Source organism: Parus major, chromosome 4A (genome assembly GCF_001522545.3).
Source record: "Parus major isolate Abel chromosome 4A, Parus_major1.1, whole genome shotgun sequence".
In the NCBI taxonomy this organism is placed as follows: domain Eukaryota; kingdom Metazoa; phylum Chordata; class Aves; order Passeriformes; family Paridae; genus Parus; species Parus major.
This window is the reverse complement of record NC_031772.1, coordinates 8,824,316-8,843,223: the sequence shown is the minus strand read 5'-3', so window position 1 is coordinate 8,843,223 and position 18,908 is coordinate 8,824,316. Positions and strand designations below refer to the sequence as shown.

The 18,908-nt window shown below is 40.9% G+C and overlaps 1 protein-coding gene across 5 annotated transcripts in view; it reads left to right on the top strand.

The window, feature by feature from the left end:
* The window catches only part of IL1RAPL2 (interleukin 1 receptor accessory protein like 2), a 372,119-nt gene that overhangs the window by 12,555 nt on the left and 340,656 nt on the right, over positions 1 to 18,908 (top strand). For 4 of the 5 annotated variants that reach the window (XM_033514121.1, XM_015626821.3, XM_015626820.3 and 1 more), the window contains one exon: positions 230 to 330. In XM_033514121.1, coding sequence (XP_033370012.1) covers positions 249 to 330 — 82 coding nt within the window. In that variant the 5' untranslated portion in view covers positions 230 to 248. Of the gene's footprint in view, positions 1 to 229; positions 331 to 18,908 lie in introns of those variants that run through there. The other variant, XM_015626829.3, reaches the window with a different exon arrangement.

Genomic DNA, 18,908 nt, shown 5'->3' with positions numbered 1-18,908 from the left:
GTGTTATTTAAAAAAAACCAACTCTTTTGTCTGATAGTAAGAGGTAAATTGTTCATACATGGTAACTTTGAATGTTATGTTTTCCTATTCCTGCCTAAACATAAACGGAGAAGTTGTTACATTAAAGCCATTGCCCTGTAATGGTTCTTTGAGAAATGTTTAACTGTAGCTGCTGCTTTGTTGTAGTGAAGAGCTGTGATTCAGACTTTGTACTATGTTTTCATTTCAGCTGTCACAGAAAGTGAAAGATGAAGCCTCTTGTTTTCTTGGTTCTTGTGATCTGTACTGTAGTCAGCATGAATTTGAAGTTCGTGTCAAAGAGAAATTCTGGTAAGTCACAGAAAATTACTTTTACTTTTGGATCTGGACCTCATGCTATCAAGCATTTTAGATGGCTGTATTTTGTTTTGCATATATACTGCTTGTTCTGTTCTGCCTCCAAAAAAAAAGAGTCATAACTGGTATGGTTTGCTTAGTAAATGAAAACTGTTTGAAAGTGTCCTTACATTTTCTTTTGTTAAAAAAAAAAAAGGAAAAAAAAAAGTTGATCCGGTTGCAACCTCAAGTGGAGGTATTACAAAGGTAATAATGACTTTGGCATTGTTCTAACATCCAGTCTTTTACTGATGATAAGGGAGTTTCTTAACTGTGGATGTGGTCTGTGGTGAGTTTTAGGTCTGGATGATTTTTTGTATGTTGAAAGGTCATGTTTGAAAACGTTATGCTGGCCAGACATGTGATCATGTATAGTGTTAACTGGGAAGAGCTTTCCTGAGTAGATAATCTCTGATTATTCTGTCAGTGAAAGAGACTGGGAATTTTCATGTTTACATCTGCTTCTGAAACCTGGTAGTAACAGAACACTTTAAAAAGAAGCATCAGAATCTCTCCTTCCAGGGTAGGCAGTTCATCTGGATAATGGTTTATCTGTACTTGAGCCTGAAGTGAGACATGCTCTGCTCCATGCAGCTTTGCCCTCTCAAAGGAGTGACTTCATGAGACTTTGTATTTCTCAAGTAAAGTGTGAGTTCAGAAGACCCTGGGCAGACAGGCAGCTCAGCTGCAGTGCTACACAGGGGTGTCAGTCTGCTACAGCCTGGTGTGTGTGTAAGGGGAAATGTTGGACTGTTAAACTTTTGATTGCATGTTGTTTTTCCACACTGTGTGTTTACTGACATATGTGAGGGCTTTCACTGATCCTGCTGTCCTCAAGGTCTTCAGTCTTTTCAACACTGTAGGTACAAACAGAAATTACTGACTTCAGCTGGTGTCACATGTGTTAAGTTTAATTTCTGCATTTCTTGAGAACAGAGGAGAAAATTGTTTGGCTACCTAATAAAAAGAATTACATGTCACATCCCAGGCTGAGAAGTGTTACTCTGGGAGCTGCCAGATGCTGGCCTGGAAAGTGTAAATGGAAGTTGCTAAAGTGAATGTGTCTCTGGCCTTTTGTTGGGGTTATTGTGTGCAGAACCCAGGTTGTGCTGTGGGAGCAGTCATGGCTATTGGGGTTTGGCTGTGGTGCATCTTGGTCTAAACTCTGCTGAGGGTGATGGTGTTCTTGTTCTTCAAAACTGCTGTCACTGGCCTAGATGGAAACTCTCTGAGATCCACAATTGGTGTAAGTGAACAGCCTCTATTCACTGGTGCCAGGCAACAGCACCTGGCTGTGAGCAAGGGCTGTGCAATTCCTCTGCCAGAAGTGCCTGGCTGTAGAAGTGACATGCTGGTGGTTGTAGCATCATTCAGCTGGTAGTTTACCTTTCATTAGATATATATTTTTAAAATCTGCTTTCTTTGACTCTGCACAATGTCTTGTGGTAATAGCAGTTGTTGACACTGTCAATTTAGGTTCAGTACTGGTGGGAAAAAATGCTTTAATATGTTAGACTGCCTCTTGCTAAATATAACCCACTAGTGAATAAGTGGTTCTTTTTCATTTCATCTGATTGTGCCAGTATGTGTGGAGAATAAGATGAAGAGGAAAAAATGCACATAAAGTAAAATTATAGTTTCTTTGCAAGTATATAATCATGTAGTTGGCTTTCACCTTCAGTACTCACTCTGGTTGCTGCATGGAGACAACTGTAGATTTCTTTTTTTTTTTTTTTCTTTTCCGACTACATTGTGTGTGAAGTAATTTTCTGTTTCTGTGATATCAGCACTTGGAGTAAAATTAATAATTTGATTCCTTTTCTGAAAGGTCTTTGGATTTGAAGGACTGTTGTTCGATTGCTTGGGGCTTCACAAATGTTGTATGTTGTGAAGAGAGAGATGCTCCAGCGACTTCTGAGCTTTAATTGTTTGTATAGTTTTAGTAGAAGATCAGGGACAGTGGGTGGATGCAGACAGGCAAATGCACAAAGAAACAATGTCAGCATATTTTCCATAGAGTTACAGTAGCTGTAACATCCTCGTGGTGTAGTTCAGACTTCTGGGCTTTTTTCACACTGGTGTCTTGATGAAGGAGAGTGGAAATTAATGTAATGGTTATTTGTGGGCAGCTGCACTGCAGTGTAAACTGCAGGATATCTGGAAGCAGGAATAGTGTTTTGGCTGTAGATTAGAGCTGAGGTGGGGGAGTGGCTGAAGGGCCCAAAGGATGCTCTGTGGACAGGATCTCAGCAGCAGTGTCTGGATGGGCATTGTGGTCCTGGGTCTTGCTGGTTGTTGGTATGGGTATGTCTGTGCTGGTGAGCATCCTGAAAAGGGGAAGGGAAATCGTGCAGACAGTTATGTAGAGCAGTGTGAAGCAGTGCATAGAAGGTGCTGACACTGATGATAAAGACAGATTTGGGCTACTAGAACAATAAACCAGCAAAATTGGTGTCTTTGCTGACCTATGTAGACTGGCATTTTTTCTAAGCAATGCATAGAATTATTGCATGAATGGTCAGAATTGTGATTAGTGTCGAGTACAAGAGCAATTATGAGGTTGACTGGCATGTGTGTAATATCACATAATGGAATGTATCTTGCTTGAGGGGCAGGGAGGATCTAAAGAGAGCTGACTTGAAGAGGAGCAAGGAGAAGGTGAGCTGGTGTTGTCAGGTAATACAAAGGCATTGCTCAACTGAGGCAGTCAAAATGGGGGCAGAATTTCCAGAAGGGCTTTATAGGTGAAACTGGAGTTGACTTAGAGAGGAAAGGTTTGGCTAGGAAAGCATCTTCAGGGGCTGGTGCAGAAATTTTCCTCCAAAATCAAGGAATGGAAACCCAGGGGGAAAATGTTGAGGATGAGAACTCCGGACAGCAAGTGCAGACAGTACACAGAGACTGGACAACAGGCAGGAGTCATTAAAGAGAGGCCAGGAGTGGAGGATCTAAGATTTTAAACAGAAGGTGATGAAATGGTGCTCCAGTTGCAAGCACAGAACTGTAGTTTGCTGAAGAAAGAGTCCTCATGGAAGAGAACAGACAAACAGAACTGAAAGATTTTTCTCATGTCCTTTACTTGCCCTTTGTTACAGATTTAGGTGTCCATATTTCCCATTTGGAAAAGAGAAACAGGGATGCATATGAAGACTGCAAATAGATTCAGAGTACCCTGCAACACTGCAAAAATGACACAAACTTGTAGCAAGACAGATTTGTTTGGCTGCTTCTCACTTGAGATGTGGTGCCAAAATAATTAAAATGGGTGAGCTACTTTAATTATGTTCATCAGATTCTTTTTACAGGCAGCAACTTCCCAATGCTCCAGAAGAAATCTGTCACGTCTACAGAGTAACGATTGCTGTTTGTGGTGAGAACAGAATAGTTTGCCTTAAGCTTCTGTGTGAGTGTAATGTTGACTTAAGTTTCACAGGCATTTCTTAATATTAAGAAGCATTTTTGAAAACTGCAGGTCATCCTTTTTGCCTGCTTTAAAACTGAGCAAACAGCTAATGTGAAGACTGCAGCTTTAGCAATATCCTAGGAAGGGTATTTTACAGGTGGAGGTTGTACAAATGAATTGGAGATGTGGGAGTTGCTAGGTTCCCAGCTGGTAGGTGATTGCCTTTTAATCGGATTAAGTGACTTCTTTTTCCAAAGCCTTTATATATATAGTGCTTTGAATAATCATAGCAGGGAATATAATTCCAATTAAAAATCATTGCCTTTTTTAAGCAAAAGATTTGTCAGCTTATAGATTCTGTTTGACTTACTAGACATAATTCCATTAGTGAATAATTAATGCCATTTATTGTTGCTGTAGTATTTGCTGAGCTGAAACACCCTGTCTGAGCATGCTAGAGCTCTGGAGGGCATGCCAGCCTTGAGTGGAGGAGCAGGGGCAGACATCCCCAAGGTTTCTGTCAGGCTGCTGGCTGCAGGGCATTTAGGAGCCTTTCTGCAGGTTAACACAGCTTAATTGGCTCAGGCACGGTGTAGCGATGGGGAACAAAGACACAGACTTCCTTCTTGCTTGCTTCAAAGAAAACAGTTTACTGCAACAAACCAAGCCTTTTTATGCTCCAAACATAACCAAAGCCAGCCCTGGTTGGCTGCCTGCCCTTGCAGGGTCACTGCTCAGGTGTCCCATTACCAAGCAGCTCTCCCACCGCGGGCTGCCCGCGCGTCTCGCCGGCCGGTCACCGCCGCACGCTCAAGGTGACCACACGGCAGCCACACAGCCTGTGCTCTGCTTATAGAGCCTGTCTGTCACCTCGCTGGAACCTTCCCCAGAGTGCTTCATGGTGTGCAAGGTGAACTGAATTCAACAGGATTTCTTATCTCCCACAGCATGGGTATGTCCCCCAAGCTACAGTCATGTCTTCTCCTCTCCTCTGTCAGATGGATTTGCTGTGGGATTCCAGCCTTCCTTCTTCTCCTGTTTATCTTGGGGCCATTCAAGAGACATTACTGCCATAGGAACAAGTGTATCTCTGATCCTCCACCCACCTTGTCACCCTCCAGCTGCATCTGACTTTATCATCAATGACTTGGGAGAGAGGGGACTTGATTGGCACTGGGCCTTGCTGTGTATGGACATAGCCAAACCATCTTAATTTCTCATTGATATTGCAGTGCCTTTAAACACATTAGTTTAAAACCTAATGGCTTGATATTTTGTGTCTTTTAAATCTCATGCAGGCAACTTACTGTGGTCTGCTATAGATATTTCTGAGACCTTCACTCTCCTGAAGTTGTCACTGCTTGTGCCTACGATTTCCATCTGCCCCCTTCCCTAAGGATCAGTCTTCCTGTGTTGTTGCCTGGCCACTTTGGCCATGGAAATTGTGGCATACATAGAAGTGGAGGTGTCTGTACTTCAGAGATGACTCATGGATTTGTGACTGGAGTGGGATATTCTAGATGAGCCTAACTCTAAAGTCCACTGCTCCTGCTGGAGTGGGCCCAGAGGAGCTGCTGGATGTGTGCTCACGCTTGCTGTTTGCTTTAGTTCGCAGTTGCATCTGCCTGAAGAGCTGACTTCTTACCCTGATGTAAAATTCATGACCATGAGCCCTCCCATGTCTTAGATACGAGGGATGCAAAAGAGGCTTTTGATTTTTGCTGCCTGCGAATGCTGTGCAGACAGAGGAGACGGGAGCTTGGCAGCGCTGATCAGTGCATGCTGATCTCTTACTTTTCCCAGAAGATGTTAAGTTATTCACAGCTCCAGCAAACAAAGTCAGAATCACTGCTGTTCTAAGCTGTCATCAGTGCAGGAAAGTACAGCCTCTCCTGCATAAGCTGTGTCTGCTCACGGGTTCATGGCTGCTCTCCATCTGTTCTGTTTGGATCAGAGGGAAGGAAGGAGCCAGGCTCCAGTGCTCACTCAGGTCTCAGGGGGCACCAGCTGCTCAGCTGTGAAGTTCTGGTCATTGTGCACCTCATTTCAGGGGTCTCAGCCTTCGTTTCTTCCCCTCTAGATAGAAAGCAGCATTGCAGCTGGACAGACCTGTCCAGAAGACAGCATTTATTCTATTTATTTTATTTGCAGATGGGAACTAAGGGACATACACAGAAGAGCAAGAAAGGAAATAAATAATCTGCTAGAAATTTAGGGTTTTTTTAGTGACCTCAACCTGACAAGGTTTAAATTTTGAACTTAATTTAGCATTCAGATTTTTAGCTATTGCACTTATTGCATTTAAAATGAGTTAATATATAATTTAAGCAATTAAAATATTGAGCTGATACTTAAATATTAAAGCTAGATTCCTTCTCAAAAGGAAAACCTTTTGTATTTGAATAAAATAAATGAACATGGTTAAATTGTTTCAAGCTGAAGTAAATCACAAAGATAGCATCTTCAGGGGATAGAGAGAAATAAGCAAAGCATGAAAGAAATGCCATTTCTTCAGTTAAAAAATCTGTAATCTTCCACTTCTGCAATGGGTGTCAGCTGTTTGGAGATCTGTTCTACATCTAGATTTAGCATGTAGAAGTTCATTAATAATATCTGAACTGCTAAAATACATGTCATGACTGAGATTTTTTTTTTTCCCCTCTCCAAAATGTGGCTTTTCAAATGAAAAAGACCCTGATTTATCAAGGTGCCTTTGTTTTCTTTAAGATCCTAATTAGAAATTTTAAGAGATGTTCATTTCAGTATTTGTAGTGTGCTCATCTTGAGGGTGAGGGTCCTAAGTTTCTGTCCCTGCTCTGAAACTGACTGTCCTGAGCGACAAGGAAAGCTCTTCCAGCGTGTTTCGTTTTTCATCTTGTTCATGAAAATATTTTTGGAAGGTTTATCTTTCATGATGTTTAAATGAAAGTATGAATAATACAGCTTCAGACTTAACCAGAGCAGTCTTCAAGCTCAGCATGTTGGCTAGTCCTGGAGATGAATGTCTGCTCTCCTTGTGCTGCAAGGGCTCAGGGGTAACTTAGGGGGACATGGACCTGTAGGAGCTTTAAGGAATCTGTGGTGTAATGGCTTCACTTTGGCTCAGCTTCTGACCAGGAACAGTCCTGAAATGTGCTTGAGTTTTTGTAACTTGAATACATGTTAAGGCAGGTTTTACATCCTGCTGAATATATTTGAAGGAACATAAATAAGTTTCCTTAGATTAAATGCGGTATGAATATTAATACACATTTTCATATCTTTGTCCACTGAGTTTAAACTTCTTATTCTTCGCTTTCAGAACCTTGTGTGTTGTTTGACTGATGTGCCTTTCAGTTTTGAGTTGCTAGTCCCTGTAACACAATGTATTTGAAATTTCTGGGTTTTTGTACTTGCTTGCTACTTGTTTTTGCCATGAGTGCATCCATTACAGTGACAAGCAGTGAAATTATGAGGTAGGAGATGTTGGGATCACTATAACAAGTGGTGAAAAAAAGGAGAATTAAGATGCATTTGTGGGTTTTTTTTGGTTTTGCTTTGTTTGGCATTCAAGTTTTTGAAGAAGCTGTTTTTACAGATAATAAAGGAAGCAGACTTTTGCCTTCTCAGGAGGTTCAGAGTTAAGTATTTCAAGTATTTCAAGTTGTTGACCTGTGGAGGAAGGAAGGAATGTATTTTGAGCAGTGCTTGTATGTACAAATGTTAATACACAGACCTTGTTGTATGCTGTTGTAATTTGCTAAAGTAGGAATGATTACCCATCTATTAGTTGAAAGCAGAATTGATCTGAGCTGCAGTGTCACCTCTAGAGGGTATGTTTATCACTTTATTAATCTCTAACCCTTTCAAATCCAATTGATTCTTTCCTACAAGAAGCATGATTAGTACTTATAATACATACTGATATGTAAACATACAATGCTCTGCCACTGAGGACAAGACTTAGATTCAATTTAAGCTTCAGAAATGAGCATTTTGCTTTTCTAAGACATGGTCACCAGGCTGCCCACATCCCCCAGCCTGTGCCATCAGTTCCTCCTTGCTTGCCCTCCCTGTGTGGTTCCTTGTTCAGGCAGGAACAGAGACAGCATGGGGGTATCTCTGTCAGCTTGATTTGTTTCAGACCTCCTCCACTTTTTGGAGTTACAGGACTGTAGCTCTGTTGTGCTGTACATGACCTGTAGAAACTCCTCTCTTTTTTTGAGAAAGCTATGTGTTTTGACACTTCAGTGTAATACAAGTGGGGTTGGTTTGCATCTTTCAGGGATCAGGATTGCTTAAAAAAGGTATCTGCTGGGATTTCTGTATCTGTTATTCCAGATGGAAAATTAAATAGTAACTGAATAAGTAGGAGACTGTATGATCCAGGAGCATTGCTCAGTGGTTTTCCATAAAGAAACTGGAGGCAGTGGCAGTACCTGACGTGAGGCTTTTGTATCTGTCTCTCACTCCTGTGGCTGTAACGAGGTGGGAGGAAAAGGAACCTCCATCAGCCCCTGGCTGCTCCCTACCAGCCCCTCTGGGACCGAAGGCAGCAGGGAAAGTGGTTCATGTCAGCTCCCCTTTCAGGAGGCCTGAACAGGGCAAAAGGGAAAGGCTGAAGTTCCCAAATTACTTTCTGATGTTTTAAAGTACAGTATTTTGGGTGTCACTCTGGCATGTGTCTGGGGGATGTGCTGGTGTTTAGACCTCCAGTAACCATGTGTACAGTTCAAATGTTGGTTAGGGCTGCCTAGCAGAGGCCATGAAACATGATGGTTGTATTTGTTTTGACTTTCCATGTTCTAGTTGTACTTTGTTACCTGGGCAGAGAGTTTTTTAAAGTTTTGTGGGACTATTCAGTGTTTTCAGTAACCATCTGCTATCATGGTATTTCATAAGTGCTTTTTGTCTCTAATGTTTGCTTCAGAGTTATTCCCATTTTACAGATGGCAGAAAATTAGCAAGAGAGAAAACTGTATTAAGGTTGCCCAGCACACTGAAGGTGATGCAGGGAAGAACACATAAATTAAATGTTTCACCCTGTTTTGTTGTGTTACTAATGCCTTGGGCAAGGACAAGGAAAGCAGTCCTGTCTTCTAGAGAAATTTTGAGTCTAAGTAAGCATGTGCATAAAATGTGCTTCCATGTCCTTGGATGCATGGGATAGAGAAAAGCTTCTTTAATTTCTGTTAATTTTTTAGTAGAAGATAGAAAAATGAATCAGCTGGAAATGGAAGAGGGAAAGAAGGAGAGATATTTGGTTATACCAGGTTTTGTGCACTAGTTTTAGGCTTAGTTGTATATTGACTGTCCTGCCAGTGAGGAGTGGGGACATGAGAGGAACCACTTGACACTGTAAAATGACACACAGAATACCTGAGGAACCTCAAGCCCTGGAGGTGCCAATCACACATCCCTTGGGTAACCAAGTTTCTAGAAATCTCTGTGTATATTTACTGCTCTGGACTAAAGAACAGTGGTTGATCTGAGCTGCTGGGACTCTGCAGGCAGCTGCACTCGAGCCACTCTGGGCTCCATCTGTGCTTACCAAGTAGCTGCCCTTAGATTTTTAGCAGTACCAGGAACTGCAGTTCTGTCCTCAGATGAGTGAATAGCCTAAAACACCTTTGTCCAAGGGCACCTCGGTGTATAGTCTAACCAGATGTTCATGTTTATTTAAAGAAATTGTGGTCCTTTCATCACAGTGTAACAATACACATAAAATTTGAGGGAAGAGTTGTTTCACAGATTTTTAAAACTTTTATTTAATTTTTAATATTTGAGATTTACTTTTCTGGCATGTTGAAGATGGAATTGAATTATTATTTGTGAAGACTGATGTTAATATAGCACAAGATTTTTCACAAGACAGCAAGAATTGTTTGTTCTTGGATTTAAGCACTATGGTTTTGTTTCACTGGGACTCTTGATGCACTCTGTGACCTTTATTTGGATCAGTGTGCAGAACCACTTCATGCATGCTTGTGCTGTCTTACATGTCCAGAAAAATACATATATGGGTGGCCTTGGAAGGGGAGATGTAATGTGAGATACAACCATTGATGTCCTTGAGTTATTGGTAAAATGCAGAAACATAATCACATTCTACAGAATAGAGCTCATCAGAATTTCTTTTTCAGTGACACAATTTCATTTTGAACAATAAATTCCCTGAGACAGATACATTTAATAATCAATGGAAAAGTGCTGGAACATGAATCAAAGGCAGGGTGATTCCCAGGCTCTGCACCTCTGGAGCTGAACAGCAGTACATCTGTAATCCTTCAGATGGATGTCGAAAGGAGAAGCTGGGAGACCATGAGCACAGAGTGGTCAGGTCTCTACCCTTTGTGGGACTGCCTGAAGCATTTGCCTGTGTCAAATCCCTCAGGTTTACTGCAGAGGAGATGTGAAAACTGAGAAAGTGGGAACACTTTAGAGGATCCAGGTGATCCTGCAAGCTTCCTTGGCTTCATGCTGGAGGTGGATCTGTGGCCATCAGCACTGCTCTCTGGCAGTCCTCCCTGGTAAAGAACCTCCTCCAGGACCTGCTTCCTTCTCCATCGTTGCAGGCTCCTATTGCAGAGTGTGTTTTGCTGAGAAAATAAAGTAACTTTCAGGTGTTTCTAAAACACTCATTTGTTCTGGTCCTTGTGGTTTAGAAAAGAAAGGTTGAAACTTAAGCCAAGAAAGTAATTATTAAAAATTTGAGCTCTTGAATGTATTATTTGTTTTTGTTGTGACCTTGAAAATCTTGCCCTATTATATAAAGCCAGAGAGGTGTGAATAATGGTGTGGCCTTAGACATAAGGAAGGAAATTAGGATGTGTATCACTGATGACACGTTGGATATAGTGTTTCCATTCAAAATGACATCTGTAATTTTAGGGAAATTGGGGACTACAGTGGAAATGCACTCAGGAATGGAGTGTTTCAGCTTTATTGGAGCAGATTGAAAGCTGAAGCTTTTTGGCTTACTTCTGATATAGGTCAACATAATTTCTATTCGCTGTGACTCTACATCATATTATTTACAGCATTATGATTTTTTCATCTGCATCGGATGATTGAATTTGCTCTTTACCACTCAGTGTTTATTGCAAAGGGTTTTGTTCCAACTGTACAAGATACCTCTGACTTTCTGCATGAAAGATAAAACCTAAATCCAATGACCTGGGGTGCCTGGCTGTGACTGCAGCTGTGGACTTGACACAGGGAGACAGCTCTACTGAGAAAGAAAGGTTTGTTGTTAAATCCCCTTTTAGGAGTGTCTACAAATGAACTGTTCCATTTGCTGTCCTCATAAAGAGCTGTAATTGATGGTTTTCTCTGAAGAACACAGATCCCATGTGAACAGTTGGTTATTCAGAATGCTGTTGTGTGAAGTCACTTGTAGAATGTGTCACCAACTTGCTTCATATGTTGTAGTAAGGAAGACTCCTGATGTGCTGTAGTAATTAGTTGTCTTTTGGAAAAATATCCTTTTTTTTCCCCCCCAGAAGTGAAGTACTGGGTAACTTGGTCATGAGAACTTAGGAAATACAAATTCCACAATGTGATTGCAGAATGGCTTGGTAATGTCACAAACAATTTAAATGTTACATTAGGTCTGTCATTGGTGTGTAAATATGATCATCTTCAAGAAAGGGAAGTTGTTTTTGCTGGGGGCTGCTGGGTAAAAGCTCTCCTCTAGAGTATTTTCACAGATACAATTGGCATGTTTTTCAGGTTTATGCAAGACAAGTGCATCCTTTCCTGCATCAGGGTTGTCCTTTCAGATTGATAACGTGTAATATACTTATAAAAATCAGATCTCCTTTGATAGTTTCATTCTGCACATGAAAGTTGTGCATTATCAGTGTAGTTAGATAATTTAATGCTCCTTCCATGCTTTACTATGGTGCTTTCCAACAGGGAGCTGTAAAAGGTAATTTTGATCTCCTTAAACTTTGTATAGATTATTAAGAAATTGGCAGAAGAGGGAATTCTATTTTTGCATAATCTAAGAGCCCCTTCAGGCTCACCTTTTAAAATCATATCAAGCAGATAAGGGAAGAGATGGGAGCAGTCAGTCATCTTGCTAAGTGTTCAGGGATCCTTGAGCATCAGCATCCATGGGTGGTGATTCCCAGCTGTGGAGCTGTGCAGCATTTGGTGGCACTCAGGTGTTTCCAAATGGCTGGGAGGTGAGAGGGAACAAAACCACCAGTGGTCTTGTGCAAGCATGGTACTGACTCTTCCAGTCTGTCCTTTGAGATGTGATTAAAGGTATCTTAGTGTCCCAAACACTTCAGGGGAAGGGAGGTGGCTGAGCTGTCTCCTTTTTGAGGTCCTGTTGCCTGGCTCAGCTGTGCTGGGATGGTCTCTCAGATGTGCTGATGCTCAGGGTGGTCTCAGCAGGTGCTTCTCAATCTTGTGTCCCACACATGGGGTTTGGGCTCTGCTCTAGGGAATTGGACTGGGCTGTGTCATGTTCCATCTTCCTGTCTTTTATTTTCTCCGAGAAACTTTCTTTAGAGTAGGATACACTGTAATATGCCAGGAGAAATAACCAGAGGAAGTGTCTATGTAAAGTGAGAGAGGAGCTCATTAATTGCCTAAAAATTAGGCAGTTTCCATCTGAGTAATTGGTGTTGGCTGCCTGGCCAGCCTTCCTCAGTCTAAGAAGTAGCTCATTAGTAGAATACACACAGATGGTACTGTGCTCTGAGGTACTTAAAATATACAGACAGAGAGCTGTGTTAATAAGGCAAACCTGTCCTTAGCTTCTGTGACTGAGTTTGCTACAAGGAGCAGAGGGAATGGTGTCATTTGGTAAATATTATTAGGTAAATGCATTTCCATAAATTCATTTAATTTTCACTTTTTTTTCTGCAGATAACAGATTATGATAAATACTCAGAGTAATTTACTGTTTCTGGAAAAATTCTGCTGCAATAATAGACTTAGCATAACTGCTTTGTTTCTTCAGTAGCTGATTTACCAATATAATTGCCTAGAGGGGGAGATGTATTCAGAGTGCAATTTTTATTTGGAATATATATAGATTTTTTTCTCTCTGTTCTTTCTGTATGCAGTTTGTTAACAGTTAATTCAAAGTAAGACTTTTTCTTAATCTGAGTCCCTTCTACAAATGTTAATGGATAACAAGTGAGGAGCTGCCCACCTGGGAAGGTGGTAAATGCAGAGCCTGGAGGAGGTTCTGGCCGTGCTGGGGGTGAGCAGGGCCACTGTGTCCTCCTCCCAAACAAACTGCCTGTGCTGCTGGGCTGCACAGCCCTGGGGAGGGGACAGCCCTGCTTCCCTCACTTCAAAGCTGGGGGGCAGATTCGGAGGTGATGGCAAGCATGGCTTCAAATGGTGGCCTGTCCCTCTGCTCCTCATCCCACGTGTCCTCTGAATGGAGAACTGCTCCATCCCTACTCTGGGCAGTCTCTTCTTTGCCAGAGCAGGGTCTGAGACCATCTTAAAATTACTGCACTTGACTGCGAGCAGTGAGATGCTTTCCTCACCCCATCTGCAAATTCCTAGGTAGGCACATTGACTTTTGTGTTTAAGAGACTTTTTCCATTAAGACTGGGCTGGGGAAGAATTTGGCTTCCTTGGATAACCATTCTTTCCCAAACAGTCTGAGTTTGGTCTCCTATGTAGTTACATTCTACTTGGAGGTGCTTTTTTTATCAGTACTTGCATGTCTTTGTCATGAACAGTTACAAATTCTTTCTGATGAAAGAATTTAATGTTTCCCTTGTTGATGCTCTGCAAGCACTTTGTTGCATTTTCAGCGGATGTAATTTATGTTGCTGCTTTGCTCTGTTTTTCATTTCTCATAGATTGGATGTCTGTTATTGGACTATGTGCTGGTGTTCAATAGGATGGTTCCACCTCAGCTTGATTAGTCTCTGCATTGCTGTGTGTATCAGGTACAGAGCCACTTTGGTAGATCTTTTGGGGTTCATGTTTGGTTTTGCAGGCTGTATTTTAAAAATACTGGCTGGACCAGGTAAATTAGGAACACATGCAACTATTAAATTATAAAGAATAATTTAATAGTTGCATGCAAGTGTTTTGAATGATGCTGATCCTCCCTGAGGTAGAGTACTATTAATTTTATTCATTTACTATTCATTTAAGTCATGTTTTCAACTTAGGGTAAATGCATAGTTTCCACAGCTTGCACTGGAGGGAGCAGACTGTAATGAAACAGATTATTTTGTGGAACTCAAATATTTAAACCTGAAAACTTTGAGGGAACAATGGAATGTACTCATTGGGCTGATGGGATTCAGTGTTTCCAAGGTCCTGTAGATGAGTAGGCTGTTTAAGGTTATGAGTAGGAATGCAACTTAGAGGTGTATGGAGAGATGGGAGCATGGGATAGATGACATACAGGGAGAAACAGGAAGGAATTTTGCAAGGATATGTGTAAAAGAGTAACCTTTGGAAGAGAAATCTGCAAAATATTTACTGGTTTATAGATTTGGCTTGAATGGAGAAGTGGTGTTTACAAGGACAGGAAGCCATCCAGTGAAATGATTTCTAAGGAAATTTCAGGAGTTTGGTTGCAGTGGAATTCCATATGTTGTTCAAAGGTGGCAGTGTATGCAGTTCTGAAAGCAAGAAGGGTTTTTAATTGAATGTTGAAAAAGGAAGAGCAGTACTCATTTTAGCTTTCAAATTTCAAGGTAATTTGATAGGGTTTACTAGTAACCCTAGGCTGTGGAGTTTTCTTTCCTGCTGTAAAGCTACTGAGTTTGGTGGAATTAAACTAGAAATTAGAAAACACTACTGTGCAGCAATGTGATTGTTTCTCCCTTCTGCGTGCCAAGCTTCTGCTTATTTAGTGTGATTCTGCAAAAGCATCCGTTGATTTTGGTTACTCAGCAGCTAATTACCTCATAACCCACAGGATCAAGCAGCAGAGCTGCTTATTTAGCCTGTGACAACAATTCTTATGATGGTGCCTGGCTGTGCTGGCGCTTGCAGCAGGGAACCTCCCGTTCAGTGTCCAGGCAAGGTGGCAGCAGCAAGGTCTCCTCTGCACGGCTGCTGTGTGTGCAAATGGACAGCAGCTGCCAGTTAAGTAATGGCTACTGATGCCTGTGCTTATTCTGTAATTGTGAAGCCTTTTAAAGCTGGTTTTTTTCCTGTTAGTGTAATTTGATGTGTGCCACAAGTTGCTGAGGTGAGAGCACAAGCTGGAGGAAACCAAGGTGTCACTGGAAGGCTCTGGCAGGTCCCTCTCCTGCTTCCACCTCAGGCATTGCAGTGGATAACTGGAGAGAAAAATATAAATGTGTCAGAGTAAATCCCCAGGAAGAATCTTTGCCTTTTCTACCAGTACCATGATGAAAATGATGCTGCATTGCATTCTGCAGGGACCTGGCTCTTCATTAAAATAAAAGTCAAGCATGTCAATATGGTAGCACGTCAAGAGGTGTAGCAGGAGGAATTCCCCTAAAATGACACCTGGGCTGTAATTTGACTAAACAGACAACAAATTGTTTAGTGCAGGCTGAATTCAGACATGCTGTGCAGATTCCTTCAGTGCATCCACTTGAAAACCTTCTAATGCTAATCCACTTGGATACCACCAAACACAAAATCCAAATTTTAATTGCAGTTTTGTGGTCCACAAGAGACAAGTAATACATAACTACTGTTATTTCAAAGACAAATCCTTTGAGGAGGATTGCAATTCCTCAAACATCTTTAAGATTCTCAGCAGCAAATCAATACATTTCTCAACAACAATTATCCTTGGAAACCTGCCAATTAGATATGATATGAAGAAACAAAGCTGTGGTGGTCTCCAGCTGAGCATTGTCTATGAAACTGCCTTCGCAACTTGAAACCTAAATGAAATTGTAAAACAGAACTTGACTGTATCAGTAGGCAGCTATCTTTTGTCAAGTACATGTGGGGATAAAATAACCTCTGTGGCCAGAATAGTTGACTCATTTAAACCAAGTTCCCATGTATTGACATCGTCTCTTCTGTATTTGATGGAGCTCTTGAGTGCTTCAGCTGGATGAAGGACGAGCAATACTTTAATAGTGCTAATTGGTGGGCTATAGCCTGTCCTAAAGTGGCCTTTGAACATAGTGATAATGATAAAATATTAATCTCTCAGAACATTAATTAAGATTACTTATAGACATTGGGATCAGTTTGTACAGAAGAGCAGAAATACTGCAATTCCTGGCAGGGCTATTAAAAAAAAAAAAAATCAAAAGCAAAACTATATTACTGATATTATTTGTGATTAAGTTTTAATGGACTTGTGATGATTTGAGTGGCTAAGAGCTACACTGTGGGTCAAGATTGCTTGGTAATTCTTCCACTGTGAGTTAGACAGTGCTTGCCTGACTGAATGCACAAATTAACTCTGTTCTGCAGGAAAATACATGGAATTGCCTGGCCATAACTTAGTGGCCGTCTCAGTTCTGGCCTGTTCAGTTTGCAACAGCAAATATATATATAATAGGTATATTTAGAGATATCTCTTGGAGAAGAACAGTTTGTTGTGATGGAAGAACCCAGTGCTGTGTAATGAGTATTTATGTTTTAGTTTTTGGAGCACTGTGGTTGGATGTTGCTGAAATGGCAGCAGTGTGTACATCTGGCCATAAAAAGCAAAAGTGGGAATACTCATAAATAGCTAAGAAAAAATTGGTTTTGTTTCAAACCAATTCACTGTGCTCGAACATGAGCTTGTGAAGAATGCCTCTGCCAAAAATGCTGTTAAGTCTGCATTTTTAGGAGGAATAAGACTGGAAATATCCATTGTTTCCTGTCATCACTGTGACTGTGAAGAACCAGGGAAGGCCAGTAACAGCTTTTTTGCCAGATATATTCCTCAGGACACTCTTGGATACTGAGGCTGCAAAACAGTCTTCTAGAAACCAGGTTCTAGTACCTTCTTCAAGCAGTTATATGTGAACTAAATGGAATAAAATCACCATGGGAGCAGAGGATTTTTAATGAGAGGATTTTTAATAAGATGTGAGAAATTCAGGTTCATGCTTTTAGGAATCACAGAAAAATAATTTTCTCCTAATTTCTGTTATAAATTTTCTTCCTCTGTTTAGTCATCTAGTCTGTCTTTGCTTTCAGCTTCACAGTTTGATTTCAAGTCCATGTAGTTTGTGTTGCTAGCTGGCAAAATAAAATGTGGCAGCCTCCTACAGATATTAAAGGACTCCTAAGTCAAGAAGACTTAATGAAGTCTCTGGGTGAGACTGTAAATTATGGCTGGTTTCTTCCATAGTCTTTGATGGCACAGTCAGATATTGCTCCTCCCAAGTGCTATTGCAAAAGCATCACTGATTCTGTTCCTTGGTCCCTTATGTTCCTCCATGCTGACAGCAGTCCTTCAAGCTGCATCTCTAAACCAGGAAAAAAAGGGTCAAAAGCCCACACCTGTGTTTAATTCAGCTGGTTTTAAAATGTCAGAGTTAAATTCTCTGGTGGTGCACTGCATTGGGACACTGAATGAGAAAATGTCTTCTGCAGGGGATCACAGAACTATGGTAAAGCACTTGAGTTCTCCTTGGACTTGATGGGGTCTCTGCCCTGCTACACTCAACTCTCTGTGCTAGCTCAGAAAGGGTTAAAGACTTTCTGAAAGCTGCTGAATACTAGAGCAGTTATTTTCCCTGTGTAACAGTGAAAGAATGACTATGCATAATCTAATTTTAACTTAATATAGTGTACCTCATAGATTTTAATGTATAGAATAATGCCAGAAGCATTTGAAGAAGCTTTTCTTTTACTGAACATGTGTTAAAACTCTGACATCATCAGAGAAAATATGTTAATTCAAAGAATTTTTTTAAAAGCTCCCTCTTGACTTCTGCATTTGATGATCTAAAAGCACATTATCATGATTAGTTTGTTATTTTTGTTAAAATCTTAAGCTCTCCTTTAATAAGATTGTGCTGATAGCAAAGCTTCATATGCTGCTGTGATTTCTCTGTATATTAGTTAAGAGCTACCTAATTAGAAAAGTAATTCTCATTTTGTAAACAAATACACTAAAAAAACCTCTTAGTGGATCATGCAGTTTTGCTATTTAATTTCTGCAGTACTAACAGAGAGAAGACTTTATTGTGAGATTCCTCTAGCACTACAAATACAGAGATCACTGCTAACTAAAATGATTCTTGAAAGAGGGGATAAATTTGGGTTTCAAAATGATGGTGTGAGTTCCCCTGACCTGTGGGAAACAGAAGCAAAGACATTCCAGAGAGACTTTGTATTTCTCCTGTATTTTGTACATATTTTGGATCCTCCCTGCACTATTTGGGTTTCTCTCCAAGGACATACTTGGTTGTATCTTCTCTTTAATTTCTGTAATGAAATGAGGGTCTTCAGTCTTCCTGTCATCTTTTCTGAACCAGAAGGCAAAACATTAAGGGGAAAAGGAGAAAAAAATTCACAGTGTGACTTCTCAGAAGTGCTGAAGGCCTTCCTACCTTTCAAAGAACTGTAAGTCCCAATTTTTGTTGACTGCAATACATTTTGAAATACTGACCCTTTAAGAAAAGTGGCCTTGAGTACCTATGACTTGCTCTGCAATTGATGAGAGCTGCAGAACCTAAGCACCACTGAAAATCAAACTTATCAGTCATGCTTACTGGCTTCCTTTGATGGAAACAACAGTGTGCCTTGGGGAGTTCAGGGAGCTTTACTTAAAATTCCAGCACCTAATGAAAATAAGTTTCTCTTCGTTTCTTTGCTTCTGGTGCTGTTCCCCATTTCTTTGCTTCTGGGGCTGAGGCTCTCCTGTGAGAGCAGGAAGCACAGGCTCACCTGGAAGCCCTGAATCCACATGTGCCCCCTCTCCCCTATCCTGTGATGGGATGGGTAGCCAGAAAGTGAGCCCTGCTTCTATAACACACTGAGATTTATTTACTGATTGCTGTGGCTTACTGTTAACAAGAGGAAATCCTTTTTCTCTTGAGAGACAACAAAGGTCTTGGGTTTCTCTGTGCAAGAAGGATTACCCAGGATGGAAGGTCTTAAATTAGCAGGTCTTCTCTTTTGCTGATCTGTCTTACAAACCTTCAAACAATATGAAAATACCATAAGATACAGGGTTTTGTTAAGCTTTGGTAGCTTCTCTGTGCTGGAGAATGCTAATATG